The 15,594-nt window shown below is 33.0% G+C and overlaps 1 protein-coding gene across 1 annotated transcript; it reads right to left on the bottom strand.

Annotated features, from left to right (window-relative positions):
* Nucleotides 1-931: 931 nt before the first annotated feature.
* LOC140761249 (ribosome biogenesis protein NOP53) lies at nucleotides 932-11,176 on the bottom strand. Its single transcript, XM_073098511.1, has 12 exons — nucleotides 10,948-11,176; nucleotides 9,420-9,595; nucleotides 9,289-9,334; nucleotides 9,176-9,210; nucleotides 6,958-7,038; nucleotides 6,665-6,775; nucleotides 6,014-6,099; nucleotides 3,771-3,890; nucleotides 3,553-3,675; nucleotides 2,191-2,257; nucleotides 2,037-2,116; nucleotides 932-1,215 (listed from the first exon to the last, which is right to left on the bottom strand). Exons 1-12 carry the CDS (start codon nucleotides 11,117-11,119, stop codon nucleotides 1,209-1,211), a joined length of 1,104 nt encoding a protein of 367 aa, XP_072954612.1. The 5' UTR covers nucleotides 11,120-11,176; the 3' UTR covers nucleotides 932-1,208.
* Nucleotides 11,177-15,594: the final 4,418 nt, after the last annotated feature.

Here is a 15,594-nt window from a genome sequence, read left to right as displayed (position 1 = left end):
TATCCGCTCTCTTCCCTTCCTTATATACTCTTATTCTTAATACAATTGGTTGATTACCCTTTTTCCTCAAAACATTGCCTTAGAAGCATAAATAGGAGAAAACCTGGAACGACCCAAAAAGTCATTCTCCAACCTTAACCATTATCGCATAAATCCTTTTCAAATTATCTAATTTGTTGTTGTAATTGTTCATAAAGTTGTACAAAACGATGTTTCTCCCGTGAAGTGTACAAAATCGCACAAGCAGTCGTCCACTTCCATAATCTCCTCCTTTGGGACCCTTTGACATTGTGACCTTGTCGGAGTCCCAGGCCCCATTGTGTCCTACCTATGAGGACTCCTCGCTCATCCCTGAGAAGGTCGTCGTCTCCGTTGCTCGGTTTCGCCACCCAGTCCGTGCGTTCATTCGTGGTTAGGTAGAGGGCCGGCCCTATCTTGGCTTCTTCCTCAGCTCCTCCTCCTACGACTCCGAGTTGAAACTGTGGTCGAGTAGGCTTCTCGCTTCCTGGTCCATTCGTTGCAAGAGGAGAGGAGGGTAGCCCTCCTATGTGATGCTGTGGGTTGGATTAGCGAAAGACCTTAGATTTCCTTCTTGATTTATTTTGTTGGTTGTTGTGGAAGAAGAGGAGCTCTAGAATTTTCAATCCCAGGCTCACTCCATTCTCACATTTGAATATCTCTAGACTTTGGGGCCAGTGAAACTCCTGCTTCCCCTCGAGCTTCTCTACTAGTTTTCAATCCTTCTCCGCCTCTTTGTAATTAACTAGGCCTTTATTCTGTATTTAATTTCTCAATATTTATGAGTGGATTAAGCCCACTTCTTAAAATAATGATTCGTTTTTAGCCACCTACAGAAGAAGGAAATATCCCAATCCCATTTAACAGTAAACTATGGACATCCAATATTTTCGCACTCAAAGAGAAAGGGAAAAAAGAGAAACATGAAATACAATTAATACATAATATAATAAAAGGTTGTACAGTAAGCCCTACCATCTTTCTCAAGGGATGTAGTGAAACAGCATCCAAAAGGAAAAAAGATAGAGAAAAGAAAAGGATATTCTTCCTGAATTTGAGACACAGTGAGAGAGCATCCTCAATAGATGGTTCTATTCTTCCGCCCTTACATTTAGAAGAATAACACAAGCTCACTCAAAATTAGTACTTCGCATTGTGAATACCCGTAGCAGGAAGTCATGCCAGCACGTTTATCTCCTGTTCATATATGATGATGTTAGATGAGAAGCCTCTGGAATATAAGTTAAAAATTGCTAATTTAAATTTATAGAGACTATAATTCACTTGGTGAGATAAAAAGTACGAAGAACTATAAAAGAAGCAATCTAAATCATGGTTCTGAGGGTTTGGAGAAACTCTTTTCCTTGTAAATCCTGGACTTCCTTTTGACTCTTTCTCTTCCCTAGTCTCTTTGTAAGCTTTCCTCCTTGTGGACCTTTTATTAACAATTGGTAATGTATAACTGGGCTCTGCCCACTTCTCTCAGAAAAGAAGTAAAGAAAATCTAAATTGTGGTTCTATATTTTATAAGGAATATGCCACCATCTCAACTTGGTAGAATGAGATTGAGAAGAATATCTTATCATGGTCTAAATGCCCGTCTAGAATCTGTTTTTAGTGTTCACAAGGGAATTGCAACTCTTTGCGACCTAAATATACAAGCGGAAAATGAACTGTAATGAACCATTGCCTTCCATAATGTACTACAAAATCAATGCCCGTAAAAGAAAGTTTCAATTTTGCTACCTATGCATTGATTATTTTGGTCTACAGTTGGGAGCCAGAAAAAAAGTTTTATGTTTTGTTTATACTTTATACATACTTGAAGAAATGTAAGAAGTATTTAAGGATATTAAATCATCAAGCTGCTCTACTAGATTAAAAGGTATAATGGTGCCGGGTATGCATTGTGATGCTCAGGGTTTCATCATAGCAGAACCAGAGTATGAAATTTATGCAGCAAGACAATTAGATAATATTGAGAAGAGCAGAAATACACAAGCAATGATAAAATAAACCTGCTATTTTTGGCTCTTGGCACAAGTAAGCCCCGTTTCTCAAAGCTTTTAAAACGGTCCCTTGCTAGAGTGCAGCAACCCTTGACCAGAGCAATAAGAGTGTTAGTTCCTACATATATCCAGGGACAACTGCAATCAAAATTGAACTACCCACCTTCAGCTTTCGAAGTGACCCTGATATTTCTTCTGTCAAGAGAACTTGAACAGGAGCTGGTTCGAACCTGTTATATAAAGTGCCTAATTATATGATCATCAAGAAAGCACTCACCAAGGAACAATCAACAAAACAAATGACTACCAAGTGCATCACTCCACATTTGAGAATTTCTTGCACTTTGTATTGTCCCACCAGCATAATCTACACTAGTTGTTTCCACCTTATATTATAGCTCATTGATAACTATAGTTTCTTTTTGAGGAAACTCACATGTGTCTATGCCTACCTTTTGGTGAAAAGGTGGGAAAAATTCTTTTTATGAAGCAGAAGTAGTGAGCGAAACCTCAAGGCCCTGTTTGGTTAGATAGTCTAAGTGTGTTATTCCAGAATAAAACCCCTTATTTTATAAAACTGATGCCAAACGCCGGAAAAGGTTTTGGAATAGGAAAACAGAATAAACTCCCTTATTCTAGATATCTTTATTCCAAGTTTTGGTTTGGATGAACTTTTTAGAATAACTCACCGACTTATTCAAAAACACAAATGACCAAATTGCCCTCTTCAGCACTAAACTCACCACTTATAGAATATGTTTGTAGTGGAAAATGTTTTAATATGACATGTCCATTTGTAATGCTATTTCTATTGTATAAATTATGATGAATTAAGTTAAATTATTTTTTGGCCAAGAATTGCAAAAATAATCATAAAAATATATTATAATAGTTGTAAAATAAGATTACAATTTATATCTAATTTTAAATCCATTTCCTATCTTTCTCCACAAAAAAGAAGAAATAACAAATCTCTATTTGCACTAAACTAAGAAAAGAGCAATAAGCCTCATCTTATTCTAATTCCAGTTTTTCCTTATTACACACAACTAAACGGGCCCAAGTGTTTTAAAACTAGCTCATGATCAATAACTATATCATTAAATGATGATAAAATAAAATCTCACTCTTTAGCATGACGCAGCCTTCACCGTATCCATTTCTCATCACAAGGTGAACTTTTGAACTCAAAAGTTCATACTTCCTAATCCAGCAGCTATATATGCAGGACAAGTTGCAGTAACTGATTCACAATATTGAACATTGTCTTGACTATTGTTTCAGCACACTATCAGAAGCAGGGTACTATACATATAAGCATATATATAGCAGGACTATAGGGTTTATTACAAACTTCACTTCAAAACTTTGGAAAAGATTCTGATGCACACTTTTAACATAAATTCTATAGTCTAGGTCGCTTAACGTCCACCAAAAGCACAAACATACAGACCTTATGAAACTGAAAGATGTAGATGTAAAGTCTATCAACAGCATATGCATAAAAATGAGCTATGGGACATACTTGTGTTTTCCCAAACGAGGTGGAGCAGATTTGAGCCTCTCTTGCCTAGCTATAACACGTCTACAATGTCGTCTTTGCTTTTCTTCATCCTCTTTAGCAATTTCTTCCATTATATCCGGCAAACTGCAAACAGTTAGTGCAACAAAATTATTAGGCGACACCCAGTAAATAAGTCACCATAGGACTGCAATGATCATGAGGATACAACAGAGAGAAACCTGTCAATTTCTTTTGAGAGATTCTCCAGCTTTTTTGCTTCTGCTTGTGTTTTCAGCTGCTCCTTATGCCTGGCTCTCCGGTTTAATTTAACTCGTGTGACTCTCTTTGTTTTGGATTTCCTGCATCAGAAAGAGTTAGGACATTCCACTTATAATCACCATAGGCCAACACTTACAAGCATCTAGCACATGCACTACAGGGAGAACATGATGATTAGCTTAATCCAAGAGATCACTTTTGACTGTTGGCATTTCCATATCAGGAGCACATGGCAGTCGGAAAAGGGAAAAGTAGTGTTCTAGACAGAGTATCAAGCTAACCTTAGAAAAAGAATACATGATCTCAACTTTGGAGTTAATCTAACCTTGGTTCCATTGGTCAACTACATTTGAGCAACTAATATGTGAAAGCACAGGATCCTCCAATAAGTATGAGATGTTCGAACATGAAGTGAATTCATGTTTAAAGCTCAATCAAACAGAAGATCCAAGAATGCTCTACTTCATCACACTAAATAAACAAGCTAGCAAGATACTTCAACAGATAACTTTGTTAAATTACCAAACGAATTTCAAATAACCAAAAAAGAAAATAATGATAATAATTTTTAGAGACAACTACATTTTATTACCCCTTTGTGGTTAAAATCATAACCCCAACTATTTTGATTTGGGTCACTTAGCCCTCTAGAGTTTGAGTTCTAACCAATATAAAACCATTAGTTCTCTTACCCAAATTATCGGATAGTTCCAAAAAAAAGTAAAAAAAAAAAAAACAGCCGGTGCAATATCTGCCAAATTAAAATTTCCAAAAATGCCCCTTAACAAAAATAAAATCTTATCAAAATTTTTACTAGTATATCGACTAACGAGTCAACAATATTAGTCTTTTCGCATCTTAACTATCAACTCTAATTTTTTATGAACCCCATATACCCATAAGGGCATTATAGTCATTCCGCTAACATCTGTGTGGATATTTCCTAGTTCACACAAGGGTACTAAGTGAGACAAATCAAAATATAGGAGAGCATTTTAATTTAACAGTGGGGTAAAATGTATTTAAAACTAATTTTAATAATAATAAGAAGAAGATAGTCAAGTTTTAAGAATATATAACAAAGCAACTAAATGCTTCGAAAGTTGTACTTTCCCTGGTTTCCTAGGAAGAAAAAGTTCATAAATTGGAACATCTGACCATCTCATTTAATTCTTTGCTGTTACAAAATGACCAACCTCTAAGTAGGCACTAAAGATGCATTATTTTTTGTTAAGATGTAGTTACCAATGATTGCAAAATTTGTAAGGGGTCGCATCGTAATATCATCACAAGTAGAATGGAGAAAGAGATGCCCATCCTTAAAATAGTTGGATGTGCTCTAGCAAACAATTGGATATTTGGATGTGCTTTGGATGTCTTGCCAATGAACCTAGAATAGATCACCTCTCCTTGAAAAGTGCGTACAAGAAATAAAGACGCATCAATGTTTATATGGACATACAATCATCGGAAATAGGCACTTGGTTAACCTTCAAGCTTGTTGCTTAAAATGAGTAAAAGAGGTCTCCTTCTATATGACAACAAGAAAAACAAACCTTGGAAAGTATCATCCTGGGGATTAACTAAAGTTGAAGGATGTCCTGAAAAATGTTTTGCACTCCCTACAAGCATAGGGCTGTGCTGACCCAAAATCACACCTCAAGTCATCTCTGCTAAGGGTGTCGAATGGACTGAGCCACTCAAGCTCAATAAAATAACAGGGCACAAGCTTGCATATTTCCTAAACACATCTAGGTCAAGCTTGAATGTTGGATTGTTATTAATGAGCCATGTTTGAGATAACTTCAGCTCAAATTAGCTTACAATGATTGCTCATTCAGGTGTTAGAACTTCGTAAGTTAGAAGTATAGGCCACATGATTTAGAAAAAAAACTGCACAAGACTGAGTTCAGTTTGGCCCTCGTGGAAAGGGCATACTTATTTGGGAAATTGCAGCCCAAGCTTGTTAAGTGCATATAAAACAGCCAAGTTTATAGCTCTAAGGCCTGTATCTATCTGAGATCAGGTACATGGATCCTTTTCACTTATCCCTCATTGCAAGTATTTGCGTCAAGTCAACTGCGAAGAAGCATGGGCTAACATGTACCATATATTGCACTTTCCCTTTAGACTTTTAGAGACAAGAAATGAAAATATCAATAGTGCCAGCAAATAAAAAGTTAAAAAAAAAACAGAAACTGACAGTGGTGCCGCTAAGTCATCGCTTGCATGCTCTGGGTCTTCTTCTGTATCATTTTCATTTTCACCGTCTGCATCTAGAAAATACTTCTGCAAGACACAAAAATATAAGTCAATGAGTTGCTTAATAATCTTTCTAATGCTAAAGAAAATATGTCAACCAGGTAAATTTAAACAGGAATTAATGAACTCAGGTTAGTGGAAGGTTCTGGAATACTAGTTTCTTATTCCTTTAGATCCATATTTTGGTATATCTTTCTATTTCATTTTCATGCAGATATTTTGGAAATACTTTTTGACTTCTATCGATGCCATAAGTCTTAACATAGACTAAGTCTTGAACAACCTAGATATATTCTTATTAGAGATCATTCATTTCAGCATTTATGTAAAAGATTTATTCAAACAACATACCAAACAAAACAGTACTGAAAAAAAGAAGCATTAGCTTAAACCTATCCTACATAGACAAATTAAAACAAATCTAAGGATAGCCACATGAAAAATTTTGCCTATAAAACATCCATATTGTCAAGCAGAAGAACTTAAAATGACCAACTTTGGGTTTGGTTTAGCTTCATTTGAAGAGATCTAACATTAAAGTTTGTCTATCTATTACAAATTTACAATCTTCAAAAAGTAAAGTAATACTTACATCTTCTTCAGCCACTATCTCACCAGGAACTGTGAGTGGCACTGGTTGAGGTCCCAATTCTTTCTTATAGATTTTTTGCATCTCATCGGCAACAGCTCGAGCAAGTGAATCCTGAATGCAAATCAAACATTATATACAAGATGCTGATGTTCCACTTATTAAAAAGTGAAAAAGTGAGAATATAGATAATAGTAAAGACTAATTAAACAACTAATCAATCTAAGGTCAATAAGAAGCATGATTTGTACAAATGACAGAGGACAACAAAAACTTTGAGGATAGCAATAACCTACTTGATGAGCTTCAAACGGAGGATTGAATGAACAACCTGGAGGCTCCACTTCGACAGCAGGAATAAGGGAAGTAGTAGACCTCTGTTAAGAAATGAACAGCATTAAATACTGAAAAAATTGCGCCAGACATTATAAATAAAATAATCCAAAAGGAAAAAGTTGATAATCAAGATTATAACCAGAGTAATATCAATCAAAACAATACCAAAATTGGGAAGAGGTAACAGTTTCTTGCATTCCTGCCTCGACAATAATGCAGGAGGCAAACCAAGAGCTTACTCAGTCTTGGTCCACAAGAAGAAAATGGGATGGCTATCTGTGACCAATCTCTCCAACAATTTTCCACTCTTATTTAGATTTAATTTTATCTGCTGATTCATTTCCTTTTTGCTTCTTCAGGAGCAGGCATTCAACTATCTCCATTCTCTTAACAGCCTTCTCTATTTCTATATTGGTCTCAGCATTATTTCTTATCCACCTTCGTAAATGGATAAAAGAGCTGACTTAGCATAAATGTTATTTTACATATTTGCAAACAATATGACCTACTATTTAAACTTGGCACCAATGCATCAAATAGATAGGAGGACATGGACAATAGAATAGGATTATAACTGTGGATTGAAATTTCGGATGATCTCGATCCAGATTGGCTGAAATGGATCAGGATTGGCTTGGGATTGCAATTATCGAACAGAAAAAAGGTTGTTTCAGACCCGTTTCAGCATTTTGGCCAAAACAAGCTAGTTTTAACTATTAAGTTTTCATATCCAACCCGTATTGATAACTCTCTCTCTCTCTCTCAACAATGCAGCCCTTCCATCTGATCCGGCAATGATGACAACAGCAATGAGGAGTATTTTTCTGACAATATCAACCTCCAGCTAGATGTTTTTTTTCTCTCTTTTCTTTGGTTAGGATTTTTTTTCACATTTTTTTACCTTCTATTTTTCTCTCCCTCTCCCTCCCTTTCTCCTCACTGCTGCAGCAGCCTTGTCGCCTCATCTTCTTGCTGCCACAATAGCACAAAGAGAGATAACGAGGGTGCCAGAGAGAGGGGGGTGGGTACCTGCAATTTTTTATGAATTTTTAGTATTTTCTCTGCATTTTATAACCATTAGAACCTTGGTTATCACAACATTAAACTATGATGTGAGGCATAGAGTCAAACTCTAAGATAGATAAGATTTTGGACTTGGAAATTGGAGGTTAGATAGTAAAGGATTCCTAAGCATATTAGACTACCTAACCACCTTTCCTTCTCTTTATCTAAAGCTACCACTTATTGCATCCCCTATTAGACACCTAAAGAATTAAAATTTAAAATACAAGGTAAGAGAGTCCTAATTTACTTGCGCATCAATCCTAAAAGTAATAGAACTCTAGTCTAAACTAGATATGGCATTTCTGAAGAAATTCTTACTGCTGAAGATTTATGCAGAAAATCATATCCACAAAAACCTTGAAGAAGGGAGCCTAAAAGTCATATTCCAATTTCCAAAATAGGTCTTCTAATCATCTATGTTTATAAAACTAGCATCCTAAAATTGATTGGGACTGGTTTCTTACTTTCTTATGCAGAGATAGGGAAGACGTCCTTCTGCATCTCCGGACTGTATGGATCTTCTCTCCCAATTCTTCAATTTCTTACTGCTCTACCTTCTTTGAGCCTTAGGGTTGTGGTCTTTCGTTTTTCTTGTTAATTTTCACTCCCATTTGTATATTTTTGCCTCCAACTATACCATAAAATATGTTGCTCCTCTGCTGCATATATGAGAATTATTCTGCTACAAAAGAGTCATCCAAAGCCTAAAATTGATCTTAAAACCCTAGATAGCTTTCTTCATCTACGTTGAAATCTAGTTTGATCTCAAAGGCTGATATATTAGGTTATTTCTTTGGAAAAGAAAAAAAAAAGAGAGGAAAGCTTATGTTCATTTTCAGATTGTATTAGTTCTCTTGATGAATAAAATGATATTCTGCTTCTTTTATCCCTTATTTACCTCCTTTCACTTTCACATCTTTTTTTATGGCATCAATCAAAAGAACAAGGTAACTAATATGATATAATAGGTCATAGAGATAGAAGGGGCATGATGAGATTTCTGTAATTTGCGGTGGTTACAGTATTCATGGACTATATACAACATTAAATTACAACTAAAAAATGTACATACAAGAATTTAAAACTAACAAAATGCAAGATTATATTCATTACCTTTCTAGCTTTAGCATTTGCTTCGCCTGCAAGGTCTATGAAGACAAAATGGACATTCAAAACCAGGTGTTCTATTAAAGAAAATGTGAAGAAGAGCTAGGACATGGAAAAACCTTTTTCATCCCATAAATCAAGATGCATTGAATCTGGATCATCTACCTGAGAGCATTTCAACCATGTAATAAAGTTACTAGATACTTCTAGCTTTGGAACTGAAATATATGTTTGACTGCACAGCAAATACCTTGGATACATCATTGCTTTTGGAATTCTCGTTCAAAACTTCTGTTCTCTTCTTCTCCTTCGACTTTTTCGACACTGAAGATGGAACTACTTGCACAAAAGGATTTCTCTGGAGTATGCTCTCATAATGGAGAACTTTTTCCCTTTTCTTTTCAATCTTCCGCTTGATAGGAATATCTGGCAATTATCAAATAAGTCAGCAACATGCCCAATTGCAAGTATATAAAAGAAAACTTCAAATGGCAAATCCTTGGGACTCAACTACTTTGGGTTGATCATATGGATCTTTCTTACATCATCAAGCTCTCTCTTCAGTGATCTAAATAAAAACTCTAAGGTCTATCAGAACTTTCTCTGCTAGTCAATTTATTCTTTCTGTTCCTCTCTGTCTTCAGAGGTCTTCAACTGGGACAGTCACTTTTCTTTAATATTGAAATTATTATGCCAGGTAATCTCCGTGGCAATATTTAAAATAGCCCGATATGGAAATTCAAGCACATTGAGGAGAAATTAGAAATTGTCATTAAATGATTCTGATCCTACATACATAGCTGTACACGAGAATGCAATCCCTTCATTTCCCCAGCTCCCCTGACAGAATCTCAACAGCTTACATATGCAAAGGGAGTTGCATATATTCCAACTATGTTCATTAAATTACATAGGCAGCTCTACAGGATCAGCCATGCAAAGAATGCCATCAATGGCATAGAAACTAGCTCAAGGGCAATAAAATAACCAAAAAAAAGGGTTGCTCTTGCTTAAAAAAAAATAGTCCTCTTTTGAAGATGGGTCTGCAATTACTTCATGGAAATGATCAGTTCAAGTGTTCAACAAGCACTAATGACTTGATCTTGCTTAACAGATGATTATGGAAACCAAAAATTCAGGTTTTGTCGATGTAACTTGTAGAAACCCTGATCATTGTCAAAATTACTTCAACAGGCCATTCAACAAGTTTGAGAATTTTCCATCGAATTAATAATTTAGCTTTCTTCTCAAAAATAAACTATCCAGCATAATCAAATTATAAGTGAAATGGGAACCTTTTTCTAGTAAGATCTTTCAGAAGCTATTGTGTTCCTTACCTCTTGGAATCCCTTTAGAAAACCTTATAGAGAGATCATTTCCAATAAAATCTTAGGAGCTTTACTGAGAAAGAAGAGAGATTATTATTTTATCTACTTCATCACTGGAGCTGCAATATGAACATCTTAGGGGTTCTACACTTGTTCATCTAAACCAGCATCCCGAATGAGTTGGAACTTGGAAGGCATGGGCTCTTTCGACCCCTTAGGGTCTAGCGGAGTTGGCAAACTGTTTGCATATGGAATAATTTATGCCGGGGTCTACGCAAGGAGGACGGGTTGTAAGTTATCTTATAGGTTCTACACAATCATTACCTTAAAGTACAATAAAGAAGACAATTTTTCAGAAAATCTTTGAGCATCTACTTAGTATTACCCAGCAAAGACATTGCGATACCACATGAGAGCAAACGTCTAACAGCCAAAAAGGAGAGGAGGTACCTTTGGACTTGTCGACATAGAAGAGGGAGTCGCTTTCGAGGGAAGGGAGCGCGGCGGCGCCGGAGAGGGCGTCTTTGGTGGTTTTCTCGAAGTACTCGTCGATATCCTCCGTGCTTATGTTGGCTCGCCACGCCTTCTTCCCTTTCCGCGATCCCTTCGCCTTCTTCCCCATTGTTTCCTTTCTTCACAAGCTTCTCCTCAACAAGAGGAGGCGGGGAGAGAGAGAGAGAGAGGGGGGGGGGGGGGGGGGGGGGGGGGGGGGGGGGGGGGGGGTTTCTAGGTTTAAGAGGAGAGAAGCGGCGGCGGTGGACTGGGGTCCGACTTAGACTTAGACTCAAATCAAGCTCAGCTAGAATTTGGATTTACTTCTATGTGGTTAAGACCAGAATTCAAGGTGGTTTTTGGATTGAGTTTAGGACTAGTCTCTGAACAGCCAATCAAATATAAGTTCAAAAATAAAAGAGAGAGAAATATAAAGAAGTCTAACTTTTTTTCTTAAATTACAATTTCATCCCTAAGTAACTTGTATATATGTTTTATAAATTTAATAAATATTTTTTGGTAAATTTTTTTCACTTTTTTTGTATTACATTACAATAATTATGACACTCTTATTATAAACATATTCTTATATATTCTTAATTTTCCTTCGGAATAAAACAATTTCCGTTTAAAAGAATTTAAAACTTATTAAATCTGCAGTAACTTATAAGGTCGTTTGCAGGCTTGTGAGCTTCTAAGCCGACAAATAATTGACTTTTATTTTTAAATAAAGTTTATAATACTAAGGACGTTTTAAATATATATATATATATATATAAAATAAGCTTACATGTCTGAAAGACAAAAAAATAAATAGTATTTTTACCTTAAAAATAGTTATCTTATCTTATAGCATGATTGCGGAGTTGCAAGCGAACAACAAGCTTAGTTACTAGCAACCTTAGAAGAATAAAAATAATAATAAACAATATTTATAAGCCCACAATAAAAGGAAAAGTCCATTGCAAAAATTATAAATTCCTTATATATTTTTAAACTTTAACTAATTGGTTTCATTAACCCTTCAAAAGCATTTTTCTTTTATTTTTTCATATCACATCAAATGTAATAATTATATTCTTAGTCTAGTTTAAGCTAATTAATCTATGGCTAATAAATAGGGTCAGATAATTATGTTCAGGACTTTGACTCAAACTAAATAGAGCTAAAGGATTTTTTAAGGGCCGTCTAGTTTTGTATTTTAAAAGATAACATTTATAATATTAAATCAAAATTCAATATAAATTAAGCTTAGCTAAAACTTAGATTTACAAGTCCATGGTAAGGACAAAATAAATATAATTTTCATAGGGCTCTAGTATATAAACTCATATAATTAATTTGAGAAACTAATGTAAATATAAGTCAGGTATCTTTTTTACATCCACTTAATTTTAGTGGACAATAAAATCCTATATATAAACCTATTCTAGTTTTTGAAAAAAAATATATTCATGGAATTCATAATTAAACTGACTTTTGTGTTACACATTATATATATAAATCTTTCTAGATACATGAAGCTAAATTAAAATTAAGCATTATTTTTGTTTTAGGATAATTAATAAGATCCATATATTATGTGTTATTTAACATATTAAATATAACACCTCAGAATTTTAAACTATAAATAAATAAATAGAGATAATCATTAAGTATCCATTTTATCTCTTATATTTTAGGATCCAAATTTAATTAAAATAAATTTTTAGGTATATCTTTAAGATATTAGAATCTCTTATTCTAATAGGATACTTATTATATTTTTCTAAGCTATAAAAATGGGCCTAAAAGCCAACTCTAGAGAAGCAAGTTTAGTGTGTCACTGTAGCAATGCTATATTACAGAGAGATTAGAGAGAAAAGAGAAGAATAAAAAGAAAAGTAAAGGAGATGACAAAGTAATGATAAAAAAAAATAGAGAATAGAAAAGAAAATAAAAGAGGAAGAAATATTTGGATTGAGCTATTGTGGCAAGTTTCCGCTCATATTTTCTAAAACTTTTATCATTCTAAATTAGAGTTGATAGATTGAAATTATCTCTTTTTATTTATTCTCATCCTATTTAATGTTACGAGATAAAAAAATTTAAATAAAATATATCAATTATGCTATTTGATTTGGAAATTAAGAAATTCATTATTTTAAGAATTTTATTAAAGAATTAGAGATGTTAAGATTATTAGTATTTTATAAGAATTTTTATTATTTTTAAAATAATATGGATTATGTTTAAAATAAAAGTCCCAAGCTCCATCCCCATCAAAGAGACAATATAATATTTTATCAGTCTTGGTGGATTTCCATAATAGTACACTTTAACATAGATTAATTTTTTTATATTAATTTATTCAATATGAGATATTCTAATTTTTATTTCCATGATATACACTTTTAGGTGAGATCAATTTTTTAATATTAGTTTATTCAATATAAGATATTATAATTTGATTCCATGATATACACTTTTAGCGTACATCAATTTTTGTTATATTAATTTATTCAAATTGAGACATTATGAATGATTTATAATTCGATTTCCATGATAACATATTTTTACAGAGATTAATTCTTGTTATCGATTTATTCAATATGAGTTAATATAAATGATTTATGATTCAATTTAGTATATACTAGATTTTAAAATTCAATAAGAGAGACCAAAAAATTATTTATTTTTCAAGACAGTTTATATATATATTTATGACCCATTTTTTGCTACTATATATCATATATTTAATATTTGTCATTAGACATTCTTAGTAGAGTGAGTTACTAGGCGTTTAGCTCATGAACACTTGTTATTTTAAAAAAATTTAAAAGACTAATTAGTGAGCAATCTGAAAGTTGAGTACCATTTCCGCTGTCAATTTATTTTTAGGATTTGATTATTGGTTAGGCTTTTATAATTTCTCTAATTTTATCTAAGAGATTCACAGTCATCATGTTTCCAGTAACAAAATGGTATTAGAGATTAGGTTTTTTATCTACCTAGTAGATTTGGTACTCATAGTCTTTTAGGTTAGCTAGTTCAAGATTTTTTTGTGATAAATATTTCTTATAAATGTATTTAAAGTATTTAAAATAAAAAATTAGGATTAGGATAATAAAGAGATGGCAATTTTTTTAAAAATACAATACAAACACGACGAAATAAATAAATAACATATATATATATATATATATAATTATTGATGCATCTAAATAAAAAATTTGTAATCTAATAGTATAAAATACACAAACATCAAGCTATAAAAACTAATTTAAAGATAAAAAAATTTAAAGAAATCAAAAGTGTACAAAATTCTAAAAAGATATTGAATTATCATTACAAACCTCAAAAGTACAAATTATGTCTAAGTAACTAACTTTTATAGAAGTTTAAAAACTTAAGGTAGACATTTATCTTCAGTTGGTAGTAGATTTACATTGTTTTCATCCATAAATATTTATCGCCAACTTTAGTTCATCAATGGAGAGATCAATAAACTCTAATATTTATCCACCATTAAACAATTAAAAATCTCCTTTGACGTATATATATTAAATCTTCATCTCTTTGTGAAATTATTTTGTTCCTTTTCAGTAAATGATAAAAAATAATTCAAGTAATAGAAGTGCTAAATTTTGACTAATAGGAGCAAAAGCACCAGGAGCAACCTACCACATGTTTATATTAAAATTATTTTTATGCCCTATTGAATCATAATTAGTAAAAAAAATTTAGTTGATGCGAAGAAATTAGTATACTATTTTATGTTATTCTATAACATTTTAAAGCATTTATTTCTCATATTAAAAATTTCTAAATCCTTATGTGCTACACGATTTGGATCCGTTTATATCAATAATGAGTTGTAATACCTATTAATATAATCATCAAATTAATAAACAATACATAACAAATGAAAGAACTAATAAAATATTTAATCATAAAAAGATGACTATAGAAATTAAGTTAACTTTTGATTCAAAGAATGCGTTAAGCAATGTAGTGATGTATTACTTTTGATTCAAAGAATTCTTATTTTTATGCATAAATATGATTCTTTTCATATTTTCAATCATGGTATCCCACGTTTTATATATATATAATATAACCATGATTTATTCAGCAGCGGATTACATATTTTATATAAGTTATGTAAAGATAAGTATATATTTAATTTTATCCCACCAAAGATCATCGAGAACTTTATCTTTGACAAATTATGCTTTGCTAATATCATCTTTCCAGTTAAAACTTCATTTATTATTGATTACCATTGATTAAAGATATAAAATAAAATAAAACAAAGAGATAATTAACTTAGATTAAGGATTAAAGTGAAATTATCTCCAAAGTACACTAAGCCAAATCCAAATTATATCTATTAGATTATTATTTAATTAGATTGGCCAATTTTAAGATACTTTTGTGGTTAGCGGATCAAACAAGTACTTGGTGACCGTACACGCATCCTACCTTCTCGGGGGATCCGTAAATCTCCTACTACAGGCCACCCTCCACTAGCAAATCGACACATGACACTCTTCTCCACTACAAGCGACGTGTCATCTCGTAAGGAATCCGTCGTACCAAACTCCCAACTATTCTAGAACAAAG

This window comes from Typha angustifolia, chromosome 6 (assembly GCF_048772165.1).
Source record: "Typha angustifolia cultivar Huaian chromosome 6, ASM4877216v1, whole genome shotgun sequence".
Classification (NCBI taxonomy): Eukaryota; Viridiplantae; Streptophyta; class Magnoliopsida; order Poales; family Typhaceae; genus Typha; species Typha angustifolia.
The sequence above is the reverse complement of the archived record's forward strand: the minus strand, read 5'-3'. Positions and strand labels throughout refer to the sequence as shown.

Coding starts and splice junctions, on each gene's coding strand:
- LOC140761249 (XM_073098511.1), bottom strand. CDS start 11,119: ATGGGGAAGAAGGCGAAGGGATCGCGGAAAGGGAAGAAGGCGTGGCGA. Junction 6,100..6,664: donor AGATAGTGGCTGAAGAAGAT/GTAAGTATTACT, acceptor TGTGTCTTGCAG/AAGTATTTTCTAGATGCAGA. Junction 3,676..3,770: donor CTCTCAAAAGAAATTGACAG/GTTTCTCTCTGT, acceptor AACTGTTTGCAG/TTTGCCGGATATAATGGAAG.